This window comes from Arachis ipaensis, chromosome B1 (genome assembly GCF_059453495.1).
Source record: "Arachis ipaensis isolate K30076 ecotype BB chromosome B1, ASM5945349v1, whole genome shotgun sequence".
Taxonomy (NCBI): Eukaryota; Viridiplantae; Streptophyta; class Magnoliopsida; order Fabales; family Fabaceae; genus Arachis; species Arachis ipaensis.
The window spans coordinates 146947241-146970544 of record NC_142436.1 but is presented as its reverse complement, the minus strand read 5'-3'; the positions used below and the strand labels follow the sequence as shown (position 1 = coordinate 146970544).

General features: G+C 34.2%; 5 protein-coding genes and 2 long non-coding RNA genes across 12 annotated transcripts; 4 read left to right on the top strand and 3 right to left on the bottom strand.

Moving 5' to 3' along the window:
• Positions 1-30: 30 nt before the first annotated feature.
• LOC148578793 (uncharacterized) lies at positions 31-777 on the top strand. Its single transcript, XM_088503205.1, has one exon. The coding sequence runs from the start codon at positions 31-33 to the stop codon at positions 775-777; it is 747 nt and encodes a 248-aa protein (XP_088359331.1).
• Positions 778-4039: 3262 nt separating this feature from the next.
• Positions 4040-4755, bottom strand: LOC107620178 (uncharacterized). Its single transcript, XM_016322386.3, has one exon. The coding sequence runs from the start codon at positions 4652-4654 to the stop codon at positions 4202-4204; it is 453 nt and encodes a 150-aa protein (XP_016177872.1). The 5' UTR covers positions 4655-4755; the 3' UTR covers positions 4040-4201.
• An 888-nt stretch (positions 4756-5643) lies between these two features.
• Positions 5644-7822, top strand: LOC107639414 (desiccation-related protein PCC13-62). The gene is made up of 3 exons (XM_016342911.3): positions 5644-5989; positions 6402-6627; positions 7308-7822. Exons 1-3 carry the CDS (start codon positions 5682-5684, stop codon positions 7686-7688), a joined length of 915 nt encoding a protein of 304 aa, XP_016198397.1. The 5' UTR covers positions 5644-5681; the 3' UTR covers positions 7689-7822.
• A 298-nt stretch (positions 7823-8120) lies between these two features.
• LOC107620169 (uncharacterized) lies at positions 8121-11344 on the top strand. Of its 4 annotated transcripts, XR_015899967.1 has the most exons (6): positions 8121-8220; positions 9059-9152; positions 9281-9475; positions 9886-10394; positions 10560-10590; positions 11196-11343. It is a non-coding gene; the product is annotated as an uncharacterized LOC107620169 (long non-coding RNA). The 4 variants fall into 4 exon arrangements; XR_015899966.1 differs by having other exon boundaries at positions 9886-10590; positions 11196-11344; XR_015899965.1 differs by lacking the exon at positions 11196-11343 and having other exon boundaries at positions 9886-10659.
• A 1141-nt stretch (positions 11345-12485) lies between these two features.
• On the bottom strand, positions 12486-18292 carry LOC107639403 (protein REDUCED WALL ACETYLATION 2). 2 transcript variants are annotated; one of them, XM_016342893.3, is made up of 16 exons: positions 17919-18292; positions 17669-17760; positions 17080-17220; positions 16933-16989; positions 16774-16846; positions 15742-15900; positions 15270-15419; positions 14920-15175; positions 14714-14835; positions 14406-14492; positions 14236-14324; positions 14081-14143; positions 13862-13918; positions 13195-13291; positions 12968-13126; positions 12486-12883 (listed from the first exon to the last, which is right to left on the bottom strand). In XM_016342893.3, the coding sequence occupies exons 1-16, from the start codon at positions 17949-17951 to the stop codon at positions 12878-12880; spliced, it is 1641 nt and encodes a 546-aa protein (XP_016198379.1). In that variant the 5' UTR covers positions 17952-18292; the 3' UTR covers positions 12486-12877. The 2 variants fall into 2 exon arrangements, with proteins under 2 accessions (XP_016198379.1, XP_016198386.1); XM_016342900.3 differs by having other exon boundaries at positions 17080-17217; positions 17919-18288.
• Positions 18293-19487: 1195 nt separating this feature from the next.
• On the top strand, positions 19488-20620 carry LOC148578792 (uncharacterized). Its single transcript, XR_015902570.1, has 2 exons — positions 19488-19616; positions 19759-20620. It is a non-coding gene; the product is annotated as an uncharacterized LOC148578792 (long non-coding RNA).
• A 696-nt stretch (positions 20621-21316) lies between these two features.
• Positions 21317-23008, bottom strand: LOC107639398 (uncharacterized). 2 transcript variants are annotated; one of them, XM_016342880.3, is made up of 3 exons: positions 22875-23008; positions 22354-22713; positions 21317-21913 (listed from the first exon to the last, which is right to left on the bottom strand). In XM_016342880.3, the coding sequence occupies exons 2-3, from the start codon at positions 22711-22713 to the stop codon at positions 21647-21649; spliced, it is 627 nt and encodes a 208-aa protein (XP_016198366.1). In that variant the 5' UTR covers positions 22875-23008; the 3' UTR covers positions 21317-21646. The 2 variants fall into 2 exon arrangements, with proteins under 2 accessions (XP_016198366.1, XP_020961084.1); XM_021105425.2 differs by having other exon boundaries at positions 21511-21913; positions 22845-23005.
• Positions 23009-23304: the final 296 nt, after the last annotated feature.

The window sequence follows — 23304 nt, the reverse complement described above, 5'->3', positions numbered from 1 at the left end:
TCTATTAATTCAGGCCATAATAGACCATGGATGGTCGTTGGTGATTTTAATGAGATTGTGGCACCAGATGAGAGTACATGTGCTTATCTTTCTTCTCACAGAGCTAGTCTATTAGCTACTACTCTAGATGACTGTGAGCTCTTTGATCTTAAAGTGACTGGTAGGAGATATAATTGGTATAGAGCAGTTCAGGCTGGCAGGGACTTGGCTAAAAGGTTGGATAGAGCTCTAGTTAATGAGGCGTGGATGACAATATTTTCTGAGGGTTATTCTAAAATTCTTAGCAGGCTTCATTCTGATCATTGTCCTATTTTAGTTCGTTGTCATGGTAGCCCCAGAGTGAAAGGTTCTCGTCCTTTTAGGTTCCAAGCTGCGTGGGCAACACATCCTTCTTATAAACATGTTATTAGTAAGGCTTGGAATCAAGAGTTTGGAGGCGTTATTGAAAGGCTTAAGATGGTTCAACAGGCTTCTTTGGACTTCAACTCAAAGATTTTTGGAAATATTTTTGTGCGAAAAAATAAGCTAGAATATCTGATTGATCAAATTCAACGGCGTTTGGAGGTTACCGATGTGTTATCTCTGAGAATTAATGAAGCTGAACTGAGGGAAGATTACAATAGGCTTTTATTGCAAGAGGAACTTTTTTGGTACCAGAAATCTAGAGAGCAGTGGGTCAAGTATGGGAATAGAAACACTAAATTCTTTCATCTTCAGACTTTGGTGCGTAGAAACCATAATAGAGTACATGGATTATATGTTAGAGATGGGTCTTAGTCTACTGATCCAGATATTCTCCATGAAGAAGCCCTCTCTTTTTACAAGAATCTCTTTGGTACAACGGAAGAGGCTGAGGTTGATTGTTTAGGAGATGTTCCGATGCCCACTCTAAGCACTGAGGCTTGTGCTAGGTTAATTGACCCTGTCTCTTTTGCGGAAGTCAAGTCAGCAGTATTCAGTATGAGCCCTTTTAAGGCTCCTGGTCCAGATGGCTTTCAAGCTTATTTTTTTAAAGAATATTGGGAGATAGTAGGCACTGAGATTTGGAATATTGTCCGGAGCGCTTTTTTGGGAGAGTTCTTAAATCCTAGCATCATGAAAACTCTGATTGTACTTATTCCTAAAATTGATAACTCTACCTTTATGAATGATTTCAGGCCTATTAGCTTGTGTAATGTTGTTTATAAAATTATCACCAAAGTATTGACTAACCGGCTTCGGCCTTTTCTTCCAGATATTATTAGTCCTTTACAAGGAGGTTTTATTCCGGGTCGTGGTGCTCCTGATAATATTATTGTGGCCCAAGAAATTCTGAATTTCATGAAGCACACAAAATCCAAAAAAGGTACTCTTACTTTTAAAATTGATCTTGAAAAAGCTTATGATAGGGTGGATTGGAGGTTTTTGGAGAGTACTCTCATTGCTTTTGGTTTTCCTATCATCACTGTTAATTTGATTATGACTTGTGTTCGTGCATCATCTCTTTCTATTATGTGGAATGGGAATAGATTGGATAGTTTTGCTCCTAGAAGCGGGCTTAGATAGGGCGATCCAATGTCTCCTTACTTATTTGTGCTTTGTATGAAAAGACTTGCTTGCTATATATCTCATAAGGTGGTCGAGGGTGTGTGGAAACCAGTTTCTGTCACTAGGGGTAGCCCAAAATTTTCTCATTTGATGTTTGCAGATGATCTCTTACTCTTCTGTCAGGCTACAAAGAGTTAGGTCCAAATGGTCATGCATTCTCTTAACATTTTTTGCAAGGCATCTGGCATGAAAATGAATCTTGAAAAGTCTAAAACTTTTTGTTCTAAAAATGTGATTGCTCGTAGAAGAGATATTTTTACTAGTGTTTCTTCAATACGTTTTGCTTTGGACTTAGGAAGATATCTTGGAGTTAACATTAATCATTTCCGTACCAGTAGGGCTTCTTTTTATTCGGTGATTAAAAAGGTGAGGGGAAGATTAGCTAATTGGAAAGGAAGGCTTCTAAATAAAGCAGGGAGACTTTGCCTGATCAATTCTGTTGCAGCATCCATTCCTGTCTATCATATGCAAGTATCTTTTTTTCCAAATTGGGTTTGCGATAAATTATCTTCTATGATGAGACAGTTCCTTTGGAAGGGTCAAGTTGATGGTAAAGGTCTTTCTCTTGTTAATTGGAGGACCGTGATCACTCCAAAAAAATTTGGTGGCCTGGGTGTTAGAGATCCTGCGTGTGTTAATATATATTTACTTGGTAAATTGGTGTGGCAACTTTTTCATTGTCAGGACAAGCCTTGGGTCGCTCTATTGAGGGCGAAGTATCTGAGGAATGAGGGAGTTTTAGATGGCCCTGTCCCTTGCAATGCTTCTCATGTTAGGAAGAGTATCTCAAAGGCTTTTGGTGCTCTTAAGGATGCCTTCTCTTGGTGCGTTGGGTCACTTGATCAATCTTTTTGGTTTGACAATTGGAGTATTGAGGGCCCAATTGCTCAAGATGTCCCTTTTGTATATATATCTGACTCTGATTTAACTATTAGAGACGTTTGGAAAGATGGTCAATGGAATCTCCATGATATTTTCTCTATCATTCCAGAAGATGTCAAACAGCGTTTGAATGCTTATAATCCGGACTTGAATGCTGGAGAGAGTTCGGGTTGGTCGTGGGGTGTGGCATCTTCTAGACTTTACTCAGCTAGGAGTGGGTACAGTTGGCTAGCCAAAAGAAAGTTTGACTGGAATGAGCATGATAATTGGTTGTGGGTATGGCGACTGCATATTCCTGAGAAGTACAAGTTCTTGATTTGGCTCAGTCTTCATAATGCTATTCCTACGGCAGAGTTTCATTTGGGTCGTGGTTTAGCTTTATCTAGCACCTGTCATCGATGTCAGAATGGTTCTAAATCCATTCTTCATTGTCTTCGGGAGTGCCCTAGTGCCAAGGAGGTTTGGAACCTTTTAGGCCTGTATTCAAATAACTCGAATTTACATGATTGGCTCTACAGAGGTGCAAGGAGTGGAGATGTTTTTCTTTTCTTTTCGACCATCTGGTGGATTTGGAGAAACAGGAATCATGACTTATTTAATATAGATGATTCATGGAGTGCTAGTAAAGTGGTGAGTTTGATTCGTAGTTCAGTAAGGGAGTTTCACACTATTTTTGCTATGCATCAATCTCTGTCTCCTCCTTCACTTTGTTTGCATTGGGTTCCAGTTCCAGTTCATTCTGTTAAATTGAATTGTGATGCTAGTTGATTTGCTCCTTCTGGCTATGCTGGTTTTGGTTGTATCATTCGCAATCTTGATGGCTGTTGGTTGAAAGGTTGCACTGGAAAAGTCAAAATGTGCAGTGTTCTTTTTGCTGAATTGTATGCAATTTGGAGAGGTTTACTTCTTGCTTGGAAGAGTGGATTTCATAAGGTTATTTGTGAAACAGACTGTTTAGAAGCTCTTTTCTTGGTAAACCAAAGAATGTTTGGTAAAAGATATTCCGAAATGGGATTTGGCAAAGCATATACAGGAGGTTATGAATTGGAATTGGAGAGTCTCTATTCTTTTAATTCAGAAGACTGCAAATAGTGTTGCAGATTGTATGGCTAAAACAGCTGCTTCTGTCGCGGACATTCACTCGAATTGGAGCCAGCCAACCATGAAGTGAGCTTCAACATCTAATAGATTTAGATATGACCCTAACCAACTAATTTGGTTTTGTCTCTTTTTTTTTTTTCTTTTTTTCTGTTTAGTCACCCCAAAAAAATCATAATTTTGTTCCCTTTATTTTGTCCGGAGTGTTCCTACTTCCTTTCGTCAAACGCCTAAAAGCCATGCAAAAACAAGGCCACGCATACACTTTATCCAAAAAAGCGAAATTACGTGAACAATTTGGAAATAAGAGACATTAAAATAACAAGCACTTTATACTCTAAGCATATTCTTCATGAAACAAATATGACAGCATATTCTTTCTTTGTTCCTAGTCATTCACCGTAGCCACTAATTCTTTCCATGAAAATACAACCAAATTAATCATTAAAATTATACGTATAAGCAAGTGCGTGACATCACCATCACCATAATAATAATGTTGATGAATTTAATTGAAATAGTAATACATCATATACAATTACAATGACATTTTCATTGTTATTAACAATTCATTTGGGCACTGATTAATAACAATTAATTACAATTTGATCATCTTGTTCCACCAGTTTTCTTCTTACGCTTCTTCCTTGGGTTGATCCTTCCCAGCCATGCCCATGAACAAAGAAAGTGGAAAAGACATAGATAACCCTATAATGGACTTGAAGGTAATAAGAGACCCTTGTGGTGAACCCTTAACATAAATCTCATTCAATGTGAACCAAAGCAAGAAGTCCCTAGCCTTGACCCCAGTGAGATTCTTGATCTTCTTAGGTTCAATATATGCCGTGACAACTGAATCATAGCACACAAGTATGTTATCAAACCTGTGTTCTATCTTCTTCTGAAGCTTGAGCCAAACAAATCCAATCTCTTTCACATAGCCACATTCCTCAATGTCCTGAATTGTTAATAATCCTTTTGGCAGGCCTATTTCTGCAAGCAACAAAGAGAATTTCTCCCTACAAAGTTTGTCACCATGGTACACCACTGCCTTGCCCTTCAGTTCCTCTGTTAATGCCATGGACATTGCTTCTTCCTTTGAAATTGGGATAGTTTGAGTTTATATAGTAAGTGGTATGGTGCTGCTTATATAGAAGAAGATTGAGATGAATTGGATTATATAATTGGTGGAGCTGAGTCTGGAATATACTTGATCAAGAAATGGATAAATATATATAATGTTTCCTTATGAAATATTCGATCAAAGAGGAGGAGAGTAGTATATTATTATTTTGATTAGTTAACTTGTGCCTTAAAATAACGTTTTTAATAGTATAAAATAAAATTTTTTAAATAAAAAATACTAGAAAGTCATTAAAATTTATTGTTTTTATTATTAATTAATTATTAGTATTTAAAAATATAAAATAAAACATGTTATTAGATTATTAACTTTAAAAAATTAAATTAAAAACTAAATAATAACAAAAAATAATAAATTATGATGATCTTTGAATATTACTAAATCTTATATATTCAATTTTATTAAAGATATATAAAATATATTTTTTAATAATTCTTTAAAAAACATTTTTTTATGATGTTGTTATGTCTTTATTAGTGCACACGTCAAAAAATCCTTATTATTATTAGGTTTAGCTAATATTTCACATTGAGATCAAATAGTCTTAACATTCTTTCCCAGTTTCCCTTCCTACCAAACGGTCAAGAGAGCAGGCTATATCGAGAGAAATTACAAAGAATTTTTTTGAAAATTAACTTCTAACTTAAAATTTAATTTTCATCTAAAATTTCTCTTATTCATCCGAATCTCCTAAAATGAATGATATGAATAATATTTGACTGCAACCATGCAAATTTATGAGATCAGAGTACACGGAACCATCCCTACAAATAAATACAATCCATGAGCTTACTCAGCATATATGATTATTATATGAATACACCTGTCAACTCTAGTGTCAAACAAGTTACATTTCTTGCTACTTGGCATTGCCTTGTGCACTTTGTATGAAAAAGGATTCAGTGTACACTATAAGAAAGAAAAAGGGTCACAAAAAATATGGCACTAGCTACTTCCCACTTTCACTACCATGGTCTCCATTCATGTTATAGTAACTTTCTTAGTTCTTTCCATCCTTGTTCCAAGATCTTACTCTTTTAATCCTATTGTAAGTTTATCCCCAAAATCTGATGTTGATCTTCTGGAATTTCCTCTAAACTTAGAATATTTGGAGGCTGAATTCTTCTTGTACGGTGCTAGTGGTTGTGGATTAGATGCTGTTGATCCTGAATTGGCCCAAGGAGGACCTCCTCCCATTGGAGGCAAAAAGGCCAATCTTGATGCATTCACTAGAGATGTCATCTTGCAGTTTGCTTATCAAGAAGTTGGACATTTGAGGTTCTCTCTACTCTCTAGTCTTTATTATTTTAGTTACACTAAGGGCTCGGAATTCTATTTTCTTTAACAAAATAATTTATTTTTATTTAAAATTTAGTTTTAAAAGACTATAATATATTAATAGAATAAAATTTAATTTTTAATTTAGAATAATTTTTGTATAAATTAACTTTTTGTATAATTTAATCTTTAATAAAATTATTTTATTAATTGTAAATAAAAATATTTTTAATACTTGACGTATTAAGTTTGAAAGAGTGATAAATTAATTTGTCTTTTAAGAAGAAAATGAGAATTAAAATTTTCAAAAAAAATGTTTTTCTTTAAATAGTGAATTATAATTCTTAGCATTTCAAACCTTTAAAAAAAATAAAACTTAAGAGTTGCATGCATTATTGCATTATGATTGCAGGGCCATAAAAAGAACAATAAAGGGGTTTCCTAGGCCATTATTGAATATAAGCAAGGAGGCATTTGCTGAAATCATGGACAATGCCTTTGGAGAATCTCTACATCCTCCTTTTGACCCCTATGCTAATGTCATCAACTACTTACTTGCCTCTTATGTAATTCCTTATGTTGGCCTCACTGGATATGTTGGAACCAATCCTCAATTGCAAAACCCCACTTCTAAGAAGGTAAATTTATCAAAACAATTTTACATCATCTTTATTGTATTGGATTATTTGTAATAAAAAATGCTATTTGTACAGCAAGATGAGCCACTAAAATCAGCCATAAATACATGTGTGGTTTAGTTTATTTTTAATGTGTATTTGTATTTCAGCATGTATTTTATATTGGTAGCTGGTAGCAGATTTTGGTGGTTGATTTTAGTGTACACGTATCAGAACTCTTTTGCAATTGAATAATTGGATCCTCTAAAGTTTGATTTTTATTTTAGAGAATAAAGTATGATCTTCTACTATTGATTAGTTTTTCTTTCATATTTATTTTTGGTCCTACCTATAAAATAAATGGTAAAAGATCACACTTTAATCTCTAAAGTGAAATTTAAACTTTAGAGGATCTAAATCCTATATATATATATATATATATATATATATGTTACAGAAGTAACATATAAGTTGAATGGTCACATGTAGCCGTTATTGTTGGAATATAAAATATATATAATATATGTGAAATAATACATGTAGTTATATACAATATACAAATATATGTGGATTAATTCTGATTGATTTAATGGTTGAATTTTAGAGGATATTTTTTACATTTAATTACCAATTTCAAAAGACAGGTTGAATATATAACTGTTATAAATAATATATTTCCATTATATTTTGTATGTGTATAGCTTGTTGCAGGGCTACTGGGAGTAGAGTCAGGGCAAGATGCAGTTATTAGAGCAATGTTATATGATTGTAGAAATGAGCAAGTGCATCCATATGGAGTGAGTGTAGAAACATTTACAAATCGCATTTCAATTCTTAGGGACAAGCTCGGAAACAATGGTATGAAAGATGTTGGGCTTGGGATGCGAATGTTGGAAGGTCCTGAGGGCAGAGCTTTGGGAAGTGTGCTAGCTGGTGACAAAGATTCACTTGCATATGGAAGAACACCTCAAGAAATATTGAGGATAGTGTATGGTGGAGGTGATGAATGTGTCCCTGGTGGTTTCTTCCCTAGGGGAGCACATGGACGCATAGCTAAATCTTACTTGGACACTATAATATAATTATAGTTTATCTTTATCTTGAAACTGTATGTTGCACCTTTCTAAGAATAAATAAGCAACGAACTAAGAATTCCGCTTGTTGAACTATCGGAAAACTTAAATTACAAAATAAACAAGGTAAAGAGGTTCGTTCATTCTTCATCAACTAGGATGTTAGCAACATTTCTAGAGCTACAAAATCACACGATTGAGAATTACATAGGAAAAAGAAGCGGAGTTTTGGGCTACAGCCCACAAGATCCAATTTTCTCCATTTATTTCATTTTATGTTAATTAGTGGGCCCGGGTCCAATAAGCATGGTGTTTTGCTTGTTTTCAGGCTTCGGCTCATATAATTTTTATTTAACAGGCCATTATTAAAAAGTATTTCCGACGAAAGAAAGAGCGAAAAAACGTGATATATAAAGTCGTAAATTGAATTTGAAAAGAGTCGAGAACAATTTCAAAGGACCGAGAGAGAAGGTTCAGTGTTGAGTGGTGTTTGGCGCTACCAGCACATCAAGCATAACGAAGGAGCACGAGAACTCATCCAGTTAAAAATCTTCTCCGAATCTCATTCTTTCCATCTCTTCATCCCGCAAAGTCGTCTTTATTTTCTCTCGTTATTTTTTTTTATGTGAATGTGAATCTGTTTTGCTTTGTTTATAGTTTGATTTTCCTGTTTGGATCGGAAATTTACGTTGATATTTTTTTTCTCTTCTTCGTTAATTCGTATTTTCGGATCTACTTTACAAATTTGTGTATCTGAGATGCGAGATCGTTCTGTTTCTAATATTCGATTCGAATCGATTCTAAACCGGATTCTAACATTTTCGTAGAAGCTGAGCTGAATTTCCGTAGCTTACAATTTAGCTTTCATTTGATTTCATTCAAATTAAGAGATTAAATAAAGTTTTTCATAGCTCTGTTTTGAATTAGTCTTTTAGATCTTGCGGTAGTTTGAACATCGATGTTCATGTGAAATTGCGAAACTGCTATAGTGCACACATAAACTTAGATCTGGATTTTCAATGTTTCACATTGAGCTGCACGGACTTCAAAGTTTGGTATCTGTTTGAAATAGCAGCAACTGCGTTTTATTTAGAGTGAAATGACAGATCTCAAACTTAGTAGCTTAGTAACTGGACTTCAAAAACCAGGTAGCTGAACGTTTACTGTTGTATACGTTTAATATATCGTGTCATGAACTATGATGTATATGAGTGGTCAACTTCTCGAGTTAGGTTAGAACAATTCATGACTGTGAGTTTGCTTATTACTAAAAGCAGCAGAAACTATTAACTATGTTTGTGTGTATATATTGACAACGAGATTATGTATATTTATTTATTTCCTAAAACCTATAATCGTCAATTATATTTCATTCGTAGAAACATGTTGTCAAAGAGGCAGAATATGGCTGAACATGTTTAGTCAGAGACGAAACCAACCGATGCAGAGCAACATGAAGATTATCTATGTCAGGTTTGTTTTCACAGCATCTATTTAATACTTTATTGAGTCCATTTGGTTAGGATCATTGTGCTCTGCATGGACATTGGTGCCTTATCTAATGTTCCGATTTGAAATAAATACTTTACCTCCTGTTGCAGTCGGACCTTTTTGTCTATAATCGGTGGAGTAGTTGCTGGAATTTTGGGTTTACAGGCTTCAAAGGATTTGTCTTATACTTTCTGCTAATGTCTTTTACTTCACTTGTGCTCCTAGCAAAATCTAAAATTTCAATCCACTCATACTTTGACTCCCGGAATCGAGTGCTACTGGATGGCTTTCTAGGTGGTCTAATGGTAGGTTCTCTTTTGCTCTATTACCTATGTTTGAACTGAAAATTCTGATCAACATTTGTCAACTATTTGTTAAATGTCAAAAAGTAGCTTTTCGTATGGTTATTAAGGTGAAAAATAAGAATATAGAAGTGGGAGATTTATTAGATGCACAATTTATTCAAAACCTCCCCTATTTAACGTTTTAGCATAACATAATCCCCTTTTTATATTGTGTTGAAATGTCAATAACGAAGATTTGTGTTACTTTTCAAACAAGAGGTCTGAATGTCTGATAGACCTTTTGTGATAGGCTGAACAGACATGGATCAATTTTCTTTTGGTTTAGGAACGTTTGCATCATAATTTATTTGTTTTTCTCTTTTACGTGCATTTGTTCAGTATTTTTAACTTTCTTCTTTTAACTTCTGCAGTCATTCGTGCTGTTCTGGACGTATCCTTCTCGTTTACAATATTTGGTAGTACATCTGCAAACTAATTTATTTAACGCCATAAATCTGTTAAAACTTAAAAATGGAGAACTTATATGACTAGCATTATTTGGATGGATTGGAATTGGATTTAGAGGGTATTAGAACTTAAAATGGAGTGGAATTGGTTTTGGAGGGGATTCCAAATGGTTCCACGTTACCTAAACTTTCGAAATATTTGTTGCCCTATTTTTCCTAGAGAGTAGCTGTCCCAGATTATTGACAAAAACAGCTTATTAAGAGTTCATTTATCTTATTCCCATATTCTTATCATTATATTCTCCTTCTTTGACAAACTAAATATTTGCATACGACGTTGTACATATATTTTGATCGAAAGTCGTCTGGAAATGCCTTTAAAAAGGCAACTTTTGGCGTCTGGTGCTGATTTCGCTGCTTGCTAGATTGCTTTACAGGACCATCTAGTTACTGGATAGCTTCATGATGACTTTGTAAGCTCTACTTCCATTGGGGATTATGTAATCTTAGAGAGGAAGCAATTTTGTTAAATTGGACTCGGGGAGATTATTCTATAGACTTGTTTTGTATATGTAGCGATTTATTTTGGCATTTAGTTTAAGTTGCTTCTTAACGAAAATATGATGTTTCACCTGCAGCTTTCTGTGATGAAACTCCTTGATTGACAAGGTAAGACCGCATTCTGGTATCCATTGTACAACCTTAAGTCTCTAGTATATATGCCCACTGATTTCTAAATTCAACTGTGCGCTTTTTATTTTGAGTGTTGCGGTTCTAGTGATTTTTTTTAACAATGTGAAAACTGTGTATTTTTTTTTGTTGTATAGTTACCAGAAAACGGTAAGATTTTTTTTTAAAAACATGCAAATTTAAGGGTTAAATTTATTATTTATTATTTAAAAACTAAAAATTTTTTTTTTAAACATGCTACTTAAACCTTTCGATTTGTTTTACAACCAAAAAAAATTATTTTACCACAAATTGAAAGATTCGATTTATGTATTATGAAATTTGAGAGTTCGATTTATTATTTAAAATAAAAAATTAAAATTTATATAAAAAAATTTCAATTAACCATAATATTGGATTACACAATTTTTTTTTTATTTCTAAAAAAAATAGCCTCAACTGTGTTGTTTCATGGAAAAAATCGTTTCGAATTTCAACCTGTACAGAGAAAAATGTTTAGTATTTATTTATAGTACTTAATATTCACTTATTCAGAAGAGCACAATTTTAATTCACTGCTGTTGACTTGATGACGGTAATTTCAGGTTGGTGTGACAAAAGAAAAGAATGTTTTGCGACCAATAATATGTTCTCACATTGTGTTTCAATCGCAGACTTGCAGTAATTGCAACGCCATCAAACTTACGAATCATTCGCAATTTAAAATCCCGCACTCAATCTAAATTCCTGAATTTCTATCAACATATAATATTGCTCTTTTTTTATTATATTAAAATATTAATCTTCACATACTTGATACTTGTATAAATTTTATCAAATAATAAGAAATAAACAAAGCAGTTTTTAATATAGTTTTCAAATAAAATTCTTAGTTACCTTTGAACTATAAAACTTTAACTAAGATTTTAATTTTTATAAAATATTTATTTTTGGTTTTGATCTCTTGAAAATTTTCTTTTTTTTAAGTGAAATTTAAAAGTTATCTTTATTAGTTATTACTATTAGTTTATTTTGTTAATTATTAAAACATGACAAGTTAAATATTAATGTGATGGAATATGGTACATTATTATTTAACTTCTCATGTTAGCATTTAGTAGAACTAACTTATAGTAGGAATTAAAATAAACACTTATAAATTTTATCAGATAAAACCAAAAATAAAATTTTTGTAAGGACAAAAGTTAGGGAACAAAATTATTTAAAACCACTACAAAATTACTTTTTTGAAAACATCTATCAACATGACTACATTATTGTAAAAAAAATTAATTTTCTTTTTCTAGACAATGTAGATAACATGTAGTCATTGTTAAAATAATATTTTTTTAAAAATCTCATTATAATTCTTTCATAAATATAGTATTTTCAAAATTCTAACCAAATTGATCATTAGTAAAATTAGAAATTCAAAAATTTAAAAATTCATTCCTTTTAAAAAATTATTTTTATATTTAATTATTTTAAACCAGTTAACCAGAAAAAAAAAAAGCTGATTAGACAGATTTATTGATTTTTTACCAGTTCGCTCAAAATCGAATTTTCATAATCGATTTCTACTCTAAACTACAATTGTAGAGCGACTGCTTTTCTATTACTATTAATCCGGCCAGTATGTCCTGTTTTCAGAAAGGGAAAGTATGAAGAGCCAATAAAATATTTGTACAATGTGTACAATGAAAGTTTAGGGAGTATTAAAGATATAATCATTAGTGTTATCTTTTCCCATCAGCTGAAATTTTTGGGATGAGTGGTATCATGACATGGTATTAAAATGCTAGATCCAAAAGGTCAAGAGTTTGATTCTTGGTGAACCCCAAAAGCAGTTTAAGCTTTTGGGAAGATGTTTATTATCCCTAGTACTCGGATGATTATTTTAGATAGTATGGGAAATGTTCATTTTGTAATTCAATAGCCCATGTACACATTGTACAAATAGTCCATTGTCTCCCTAGCGGGATCCTTTCACAAAACCTTCTCGGAAAGAATGAGGTGCGGATTTTGAAAAACGCACACACTACTTTTACATGCTAAATACTAGATAGTATTACAAGCATTATTATTTTACAACACTTGGAAAAGAATGAGATTGGATTACTAAAAATAGGTATGCCATCTGCTGAGCTCTCAACTATACAACTTCCAGTTCCCCTATAGCTGCCTTATCAGAACGCTTCATTTTTCCTTTTGACAAGCCAAACATCCTTGTTGCATGAATGCCATAGAAGCTTGCATCAATAATATATGCTATACATGCTTTTAACTATCAAACCTGCGAATTTTATAAGCAGTATTAGATGTAAGGAAAATTAACTAACTTGCACCAGATTCAGTTAAGAGTATTAATAACACTTACCAGCATTTGAGGTATTGTAAGGAACGCAAAAGACAAGGAATATAAAATAACTGCAATTGTTGTTGCCGTAATTAAATTGTATAAAAGACGTTTGTCGTCTTTGCTGGGCACAAATGCTATTTTCAGCGAATTTGTCAACTCAAACAGCCTATAAGAAATCTGCAGGCAAGGTAGAATGTTAGAATTGGTATAAATCAATTAAAGCACACCATGGCTTGTTTACTCACCGCAACATATATGGCCGAAGCAAGCATGAAGTTCAGCATTGGGTAGTCTGGGATCAGCGAAAGCAACAGCTTGGGTTGGGCATCTGGAACAGCGGACCTATACCGAAGATAGACATAATAATTCTTATTATGATATTCACAAATTAATAATTAAACATGTACAGTTATGGATGGAGGGGGTGCATTTCCCCCTTATAGCATTCACTAAGCTACAAAGTTTTTCTACCAAATTGTTTCCAGCCCCGTGAGAATTACATACTAAAGTGCATCTATTTTCAGAAGTCTTGTATTGAGATGAACTCATTAGTCAATAGTCATAAAAGCTACTTAAGAAATAATAACTGTCAAGTGTCAACTATCCACATTAAGTACATTATCTGGCACAGCATTAACAAATTGTACAGGAAAGATAAAAGGGTAAGTATATTTTTGTCCTTGAAGTTTGTTAAAAGTTTCAGAAATACCCCTAAATTTTATTTTGTTTCAATTTTATCCCAAAAGTTTCGATTTGTATCAAGTATACCCCAAGCAGCTAATTTTTCAAAAAATTTAGGATCAATTCAGCAATAATTTCACAAGAACAACCTTCAACATAAGCAAACCAGACATAGTTGTCATGCATTATTGCTAGATTCGTCTTTAACTTTTTGAAAATATTTTTGTGTACCTCAGCCAAATATGGAACTGGGCAATGTAAGTCTCCAGCGTAATCTTTCCAAGCCATCTACCAGAAGTAAAACCAAAAGAAAATTAGTTGACAAATTACTAACCTTAAAAGAAAGGGATAAAGATAGCTGCCCTAGTGCATTAACATAATACCAAATTTGTGCGTATGTGAGAGGGAAGCAACCAAATAAAGGATTGCAAGTCTAGAATGGCAACTTACGCAAACAGGGTAAGTGTGTAGCCACGGAAACTTTGAGTAACATTTCGCAAGCATATGTAAACCCTGTTAAATAGTGTCAAATATTAGCAACAGAAGAAAGTTACTGAACATAACACATCAAGACCCCCAAAGAGATTACATAAATTTTCACATACGTTATGGGAATCCATGAGGTATAAGGATGGTATTTGTTGTATGTAATCTTATCCAGCTTGTATATATATTCAAACCAGAAATAGCCCACCTAGAAATCAACTCAATTGGTCAGGTGCCACAAAATATAAGTGAAATGCAGTGTAATAATCCTGTAAATCAATTATAATACCAGAGAAGCTGTTATTCCAACAGCAGCTTTAATTGATATTCTGCGCTTGATTTCTGCTTCTTCCAATTTCTCCATCCATCGTTCAACCTATAATACCTTGTAATAGTCATTAACCTATAATACCTTGTAATAGCCATTAACGTATTCAACTCATAGAAGAGGGAAAAAAAAGAAACGAGTTTTTCTAGTCACTGTTTGATGCATAGTTAATGCTGGCCAGCCTTTTCTTCTAGATGATCAACATTCACCAAGGCTTCCTCAATGTTAACCCCCCAAATTCTTGTAGAAATATAAAACGATAAACTTACAGTTGGGTGAAAGTATGCATAAATCATTCCAATTATCCATATGTAGCGATCAAGCCCTGAGCGAAAATGCCATTCATGCAAGCGGGGAAGATGTGATTTAGAAGGATCAGGGTCAGTGTAACCTGTAGGTTTAAAGAAACATTCCAGTAAGTAGGATGATTTGCAGTGCTTTACTGAGTAAGAAGAACAGCAATAGTGGTACTAACCGAACAAGAAAGTGAAAGGACTCCAAACCCAGTCAAAGACTCCAGGTATCTCCCATACTAAGATAACAACAAGAAAGCAAGCAACGATTTTTACAGCAATGATTGACCCAATCTCATTGTACTTGTTGAAAATACCAAGAGCCCCATAAACCATAAGAGTAAAAAGGGTGTGCATGGGGCAGATGTAATATAACATGTAACTGTTGTTAAGGACGACACAACAGAATAAAACCAAGAAATTGAGCCGCCACATCATCTGCTCAACAAGGTAAAAAAGAGATATTACATATATGTATATGTAAAACTTAGGGAAAAAAAGTGTAAGCTTCTACTTTTAGGAAAAAGCACACCTGAGCAAACCTTGCTAGACTAAAATCTTTTCGAACATAATAATAGGAGAAGTTCCCAAACCCAGTCATCCAAACATATGCAGCAATGAAGATACGGATCGCATTATATATCTCAGAAGCAGCAAAATAATGGTACATCAAAAACAATACCTGTGATATGCTAAATGTTAGAAATAAGTAATGTTAAAATGTTAAGAATTTGGAATATTAAATGTAAGATCATAAGAGTTGAACCAGAAAATCTTACCAAAAATTCTAGACCAAAACATATTTGTGGCTCTTTAAACTAATGTAAATTGAGAATTTGAACTTGCATAGTTCAGGAGTTGCACAGTATTTTTTTCAAATTGGATGTGTTTGGTTAAGGGGTGAAAGTAAAATTTTATTCCCCACTTTTACCTCCTAACCACATATGCCCTGAAGCCCAAATGATGAAGTCTACTTGGTAATATCAATTGAAAGAGCGACCAACCTGCATCCAGCCTTTCCATTCTTCAGTTTGGTGCCTATTCAAATAAAGGATGGATTTCCCAGTCACTGCTGACTTGTCATGATGTATCTTAAATGATGTAATTGCCGAAACTATGATGAGGAGAAAATAGAGGAATAAGAAGAGATCCCTATTGTAACTCTGCAAAAACAGATGATTGCAAACAAAATATTTTATGAGCAATGCATGTAGCAATAAAACCAGTATTTGAAACATGTGCGCTACTCATGGAGAAATAATAACCAATTTGGATTACTAAATTTCGCCAGCCTATGCAACAAACAACATCCTTTCTTTTTATTCTTCTTTTTCTTTTTTCCCTCTCCTGCTATTACGCATTCAACTTCAATTGCTTGTCAGTTAATTCTGAGAGAAATGCTTTAACCATGCTTGAGTTTGCCTAATTGCTAATTTCAAATGGAATACTACTTAAAATCATGAAAAAAAAAAAAAGGGGATGTATAAGTAACCTTTCAAAACATAGGGAACTTCATGAAAAATAAGGAATATTGGAGTTAGGCTATTGCATACTTATTTTACACCGTTCAACTTCTCACCAAGCATTGTTTTATTGATCTAGCAAAAAAGAAGGATCAGTTTGCATTTTTCTGTGTCTATCAATTTCGCCATATGAATTCGCAAATGAATTATCACGGCCCTATGTTTTCTCACAAATAAATGGATTTCCAATATTTAGGAAGTGTCAGTATAAAATGATAATAACTATTAACTCCTCTCCCTTCAACTGTTAAAACCCTATTACAGAAAACCAAACGATATTCCTACCAAAACTGCAGAGCGACAGAAACACAAGTGCTGCAAATAATTCAATTATGGAGAAACACTGTGAACTATGAAAATAACAGTTCTAATCAAGCTAAAAGCCCATGAAAGTATGCAACCATGCAGCAATATTTGATTTGTTTCTAGTCCTCAAGTCATAGAGTGCCCAGCATTAGCAACAGTTTCTCAAATACGAAAAGGAAGTAATGTAATATTGTTATGAAGTATTACCTTTCTAGATGAGCCAAAGAAATCTGTACGGTCGCACAAATAGAAGTAAGCCATAAGGAGACCAAATTCAGACCTGTAGCAGTCAGTGTGGAGGAAATGGAAGTCAGCAGTTTGATCATCATTAAATTTTTAATTTTATTTTTCATATAATTCACTTACATTGCTCTAAGTGTCAAACGGTTTTCAATCAGGAAATGCTGGTCCATCAAAAGGAATCTGAAGAAACCAAGTGAATAAGACTCGGTGTAAGCAAAGACCTATATACATAAATCAAACAAGCAAACAAGAGCAACATAAGTCACCAACCGGAATATTGATGATGAGGTAGTTAAATTTCGAGCCCTTGGGGATGCTGGCTGTAGCGCTCCTCCCTCTAATAAAGCTGCTCTGTCTTCTTCTTTAACAGCATCACCGGTCATTTCAACTAATTTGACGTCCGAGTGCCTACTAGAAGAAGAACCAATAACTTCCATAAGGAAAGCTGCAACAAATCTCTATTTCCGTACCCCTTAACAGTCGCACATTGCCAGAAAAAAAAAAAAAAAAAAAAAAAAAACGCACACAAGCACACACACAAAAAACAGAACAAAACAAAACACTCCATGGACTACCTTCCGGCGTGATTTTTCTCTCTCAGCAGAATTAAAACTCTAACGCTTAATTATTATATAACAAATTAAACTATAAAATATCCACCATATCAATTAACGAAGCCAAAACAATACGTGCTTATCAATCTCATTGTTAGCATAAATTCTCAAAGGATATATAGCATTAGCAGCAACTATGACTGTTCTCAAAAGTTCCAAAAACTAAATTCTAGTATAATGCAAACATTCCGGTAGTACTAAAATTTCAAGTTGCAAAAAGAAGATCGATCGATCCAACAACTTACGCTTTGGACGGAGCAGAAGTTTTGCGATACTCCAAAAACTCCGAATAAATCCATGCGATAAGGACCGGAATGATTCCAAGCAAGAACGAGACCTGCAAGTATCACATACAGAACGAACAATTAACGCAAACGCGTTAAATTTCACAGTTGTGTTGAGCATTACAGAGTTAGCAGGTAAATAGAGGTGAGAACATTTCCGAATCGGTGCAAGATCTGAAAGCAGCAGAAGAAGCTCGAATGGAAGACGTACCTGACCGGGAGTTACAACACTGAATATCACCATTTTCAAGAGGAACGAAGATCAGAGCAGAATTCAGAGCAATTGAAGCAGCATTCAAATGGAGAGAGCGATGTGACGCTGATCCACCACCAGATCTGTGCGGAGAACGAAGTATGCGAGCCTTAGCTCTGTTCAAATTTGAAATGCGAGTTTTCCGAACGAGGAAACTGGTGGTTAGGTTGGGTTGGTGATTACTGAACAGAAAGAAGAATGAAATGAGTGTGTGTGAGTGTGTGAGTGTGTCTGCGTGAGTGTGAGTGGGTTTGATTGGAACTCACTCTTATTAGTTTCTCTTTCTGAGTCTCGGAGAAGCTCAATAAACAATTAACGGGTACTCTCTGGATGGAGTTTATTTAATATTTAATTTAATAAATAATATTTGCCTCTTTTAAAATATGAAAATGGCATTTCATCCGAATGATTTAATTTCTCTGGCTCCCTACATTTTATTTTCATTTTAAGCATAAAAAATGAGCAATTATTTATTTATATTTGTAAATAATCACCCACTGATTCATTATTTTATTTGTAAAATATAAAATATCCATTAAAAATATATAAAACAACACATATAAATATATAAATATCTAATTAACTATAAATAAATTAGTTAATACATTAAATAGGATTTAGATTTTTTAAAATTTGAATTTCACTTTAAAAAATAAAGTGTGATCTTTTATCATTTATTTTATAGGTGGAATAAAAAATAAATACGAGAAAAAAATTATTTAAGGATAGAAGATCACACTTTACCTTCTAAAGTACAAATTTAAAATTTAGAGGATCTAAATTTCATTAAGTAGCGTAATATTTAAAAAAAGAAAAAGAATTAAAACTCTTAACTACATCTACATTAATCACGAGCTGCAGGAGCTGCAGTTTAAGGTGTACTGTGAAGGCCTTTTGTTCAGGGACGGATAAGATAATAACGCGGTGATGACTCATGGGATGAAGAGATTTAATGGCAGCACCGAACAATATCATAAAATAAAATAAAACAAAATAACATAAAAGAAGTCTTAAGCCACTCATTAATATTAAAGATCTGATTAACAAAACTTTAATAAAAAATATAAAATGATTTTTTATATTTATATTACATTTAAATTGTAATTTATTAATTTTATCTTTTACTAAAATTATTAACTTCGTATTTTCCTAAAATAAGAATATTTGACTGACTCACTGACTTTTGTAATGTTCTTCACTCTGAAATTACGACCGACAACTCAATTTAATTCAAATTAATTGACTTATGTTATGCGGTAGTAATAGTATTATTTTGGACTGTCACGAATTGGTTAATATGGACTGTATGGGGAAGGCTAGTTTAGTAATTTCATTTTACAAGATCTATCCTACGGTGCCACTACAAGTATGAACCTTCCAAATGGCGAGCATAGAGTGGGTGATGTCAACCAAAATGGAACAAAGGGCACGTCCAAACGCGGTCACCGACACTGATGCAGAATTACTGAATTAGACATTTATTCAATTAACATTTTTTCCCCCATTCTTTCTGTTTCTTCACCGTCCTGCCTCCGGTCTGATTCCTCACGAGTCACACACCTAACCCACTCACTTTTGCAATCCCAATTCCAATCACCACATTGCATTGCTTCTTCTGTACTTTTGTGATTCGGGGATTTGGCAACATATATTCAGGTAAAAATCACGCATTATGATAAATAATTCATGGGCCCCAACATTTATTTTACTATTACTTAACTTCCTGTGCTCACAAGCCACAAGTGATTATTCTGATTCTTTTTTTCTTTCTGCTACTAAGCTCACACAAACTTTTCAGGCACTGAGGCCCAAACATTTTCCCAAGCTTCATAATGGATATCTCTGCTCCTCAACCCAAGATCCAACAATATGCTTAGCTGCGCTGGAACTTGACAGCAGAGCTGGGTACCAATATCCAACACAAGTGGATAACTCAGTTTGTTGTCACATGCTGGTGGTTGTGGAAGTGGCTCAACAAGGAAATCTTCAAACCCCAACACAAAGGAAAATGCATGCTAGGTTTACGATTATCCATTGACGAGGATGGTGCCTCATTAGGGAATCTCGGAAGAGCAGGCTGGGGGGGGTATTTTGAGGAATGATCTCGGACGATGGATAGTTGGATTTGAGGTGAACTTGGAAATTCGTTCAACTTTTCAAGCAGAAGCATGGGGAGTCTTGTATGGGCTCAATACAGGATGGAAACTGCGGATAAAGAAAATTATTGTGGAAAGTGGAAACAGACTCAGATCGATTTTTGAGATGTTAAACTCGAGATAAACTAGAGAGGCATACCATCCCCACGTTCAGATGCATTAGAGAAGCTCCAAAAGAATGATAGGTAGTTTTCAAGCATGTTTTTAGAGAAGGGAACAAAGCTGCAGATTGGATAGCTAAGAAGAGTACAAATAGAACTCGGGTTTCATTTCTTAGACACCCTCCCATAGAACTAAGATGCATTATTGATGATGACTATGGGGGGATCCATTACTCCGCCTAGTGAGAGTTTTGTAATTTGCTTCTTTTTCTTTACCAAAAATGATGGATATCTCTGCCTAGCATCATCTTGTTCATCATCTCCAGCTGTCCTTCTCACGGAAAAAATAATTAGAATTCCGTAGCTGTCCTGAAATAAAATTTACCAAATCCATTCTTTTCAATTTGTGTATAACTAAAAAAGTGACGAAAAAGGAATCTAAAAAGAAGGACTTATCAAATATAGAAACAAAAGGGACACTTTTTCCTTAAATCACATATCAACCAAATTAACAATTGATATCACGCATTTTGCTTTATTTAGCACTTTGGATGTAGCAACGAGCTAAATTGGTAATTACTAGGACAGCAAATAAAACACTTAAATAAGACCAGATACATCTAAAAAAAGATTTATATTATGCAGATCCATTCCTAAACAAGACAGAAAACTTTCAAACATACTGATATTCTAGTGTTTTCATAAATTTTAACCATTAATCTTAATTATATATATTATATATTTCTTTTATAATTAAAATCAACAATTGAAAATTACCGAAACACCAATATAGCCGTACACTTTAAAGTTTTCAAACAAGACAATTGATTCAAGTTCCATCACAGTTATTAAAGTTCAACGGGGTTATGCCTTCCGCACCTCAAGCCAAATCCGGTACTAACACAAACCAGTTGTGAAATTCAAACATCTCCAACATATTTCCCGCAGACATAATTTTCCTTGACAGTAGATCCAATACAAGACCCAGAGAAAAACGGAATTCACTTTCCCAGTTTAATAAAAGACTTGTTGATCCAGCATTCATAGGCCCAACAAACACAAAAGTCATACGCAGATAACCACCGATCCACCAATAATATCAAGGAATCAGTCATTATTATAATGCACAAGATCTAACAACCTACAAAGCACTTTAAACGATCAAATCAAAGTCTGCAAAAACTTGTTCTACCACGTTTACATAAGCTGCTCAAAAGACTCCGGAAGAACCCACTATTGACGAAAATAGGAAAACCTAACAAGTAATAAAGCTGCACCATAGAATTACAAAACCAGCAATAAACAAAGGCGTAAAACATTAAAAACCTACTTATCCTCTGTGATATATGTGTTTAAAGGATAGAGGCTGAAAGTTTGAACTATGGTTGACTTGTTTTTAGAGAATATGTTGGACCCAAATGGCCAAACCCTATCGCTTGGAAGGTCTCTCATCATCTTTACCTCCATCATCATCGTCGTCATCATCATCATCATCATCTGAATCATCTTTATCTGACCTCTTTCGTTTTGATGGAGCCTCACCTTTCTTGTCACCATCATCATCATCATCATCATCAACTTCCTCATCACCTTCATCTTCCTCCTCACCATTCTCCTTTGGTTCAAAATCACTAGACGCTTCTTCCTCCTCAGCGTTTCCTACAGGACGAACAAGGTACTCTGTTCCCAAATCCTCCTATAAAAAACTAAGGGTCAGAGTAATTCAAGTACAGAGAAACACATACCAAAAGCAGGATCAAATAGATGTAAATTAGTGAACTATATTATCCAATTTTCTTTCAACAACGATCCTCAAGTAAATTTAAAATTGAGATATCAAGTTAATAAAGACTAATTGAGAAGATCCAGATGAACTAAGATCTAAATAACTCAGCACTAATTCTCTCTTTTCTCTTCAGCTGGGACTAACAGTGATGATTACTGAATTTTCACCTAATTCTGAAACTGAAATCCTACTTAAAACACCTACCGACACAATAATTAGTCCACAAATAAGCAAAAATTAAACAAATCTAGTGAAATTTGTGAAGTGAAAGATAATAAACAATACAGAACAGAGATTAACCAAGACTACCAAACTGTAACTGTTTAATTAAGTAAATCTTAGTGAATTACCTCTTCTTCCTCTTGCTCTTCGTCATCATCGTCGTCGTCGTTGTCGTCATCGTCGTCAGGATCACCACCGCGCTGGCCGTCACCTCCTCCTTCTCCTTCGTCGTCATCTTCGTCGTCCTCGTCGCCGACGTCAGGAGCATCCTCGTCGTCGTCGTCGTCGTCATCATCGTCATTATCGTTGTCTTCATCTTCGTCGTCGTCCTCATCGTCTTCGTCTTCGTCATCGTCGTCGTCTTCATCGTCGTCTGCGTCTTCTACTTCTTCTTCAGAGTCGTATTCTTCTTCATACTCTTCCTCCTTACTGAAAGAGGTGACCTCGTTTTCCTCCACTTGCTCCTTGAATTCCTCAGTGGCCTTCATCTTCAAACAGCGAAAAAGCTTAACAACAATTTTCTCAAGAAAAAAAATAAAATGAAATAAAAATTTTCTTGTTTTTAAATAAAGAGGGAATTAGGAGGGAAAAATGAAAATCGATCGAAAATCAAACACACGAGAAAATGGAGGATGGAAACAAGAGCTACAGCGTCTAGCTTCGTTTCCCCAGTAGCTCTGCAACACTGATCTGAACCGTTGAAGTGCAAATTCACGAGGATCGATGACGTGGCGTTCAATCGGACGGGGTAGGAAAAAGAATTTGTATTTCAGTGACGATAGTGTGATTGCACCTTTGCGGCGCTATCTTACTACTGTTTTCGTAGTCACGTGTGTCACGTGAGATTGGGGTTAGGGTTTATGTCTCCGGATCCATATCCGGATCGGTTAATAGATACCAGGGAACCCGACATCATTCCAATAGAAACAGAAATATTATCAATATCAATCTAAAGCCATCATTTTAATTCTATAATTTAATCATATGATTTTCTTTCTTTATTTAATCAAATGAAATTTTTATTTTTATTTTTTTGGGCAAATCACAAAATGTTAATAAGTTTTTATTGCTTTATTTAG

What these genes read in the sequence shown, in the direction of transcription:
- LOC148578793 (XM_088503205.1), top strand. Translation starts at nt 31, where the DNA reads ATGGTCGTTGGTGATTTTAATGAGATTGTGGCACCAGATGAGAGTACA.
- LOC107620178 (XM_016322386.3), bottom strand. Translation starts at nt 4,654, where the DNA reads ATGTCCATGGCATTAACAGAGGAACTGAAGGGCAAGGCAGTGGTGTAC.
- LOC107639414 (XM_016342911.3), top strand. Translation starts at nt 5,682, where the DNA reads ATGGTCTCCATTCATGTTATAGTAACTTTCTTAGTTCTTTCCATCCTT. An exon ending in CAAGAAGTTGGACATTTGAG is followed by an intron (nt 5,990 to 6,401) that starts GTTCTCTCTACT and finishes TTATGATTGCAG; the next exon opens with GGCCATAAAAAGAACAATAA. An exon ending in AAAACCCCACTTCTAAGAAG is followed by an intron (nt 6,628 to 7,307) that starts GTAAATTTATCA and finishes GTATGTGTATAG; the next exon opens with CTTGTTGCAGGGCTACTGGG.
- LOC107639403 (XM_016342893.3), bottom strand. Translation starts at nt 17,951, where the DNA reads ATGGTGATATTCAGTGTTGTAACTCCCGGTCAG. An exon ending in ACCTCATGGATTCCCATAAC is followed by an intron (nt 14,144 to 14,235) that starts GTATGTGAAAAT and finishes ACTATTTAACAG; the next exon opens with GGTTTACATATGCTTGCGAA. An exon ending in CTTCGGCCATATATGTTGCG is followed by an intron (nt 13,127 to 13,194) that starts GTGAGTAAACAA and finishes CCTTGCCTGCAG; the next exon opens with ATTTCTTATAGGCTGTTTGA.
- LOC107639398 (XM_016342880.3), bottom strand. Translation starts at nt 22,713, where the DNA reads ATGAAGGCCACTGAGGAATTCAAGGAGCAAGTGGAGGAAAACGAGGTC. An exon ending in AAGAGCAAGAGGAAGAAGAG is followed by an intron (nt 21,914 to 22,353) that starts GTAATTCACTAA and finishes AGTTTTTTATAG; the next exon opens with GAGGATTTGGGAACAGAGTA.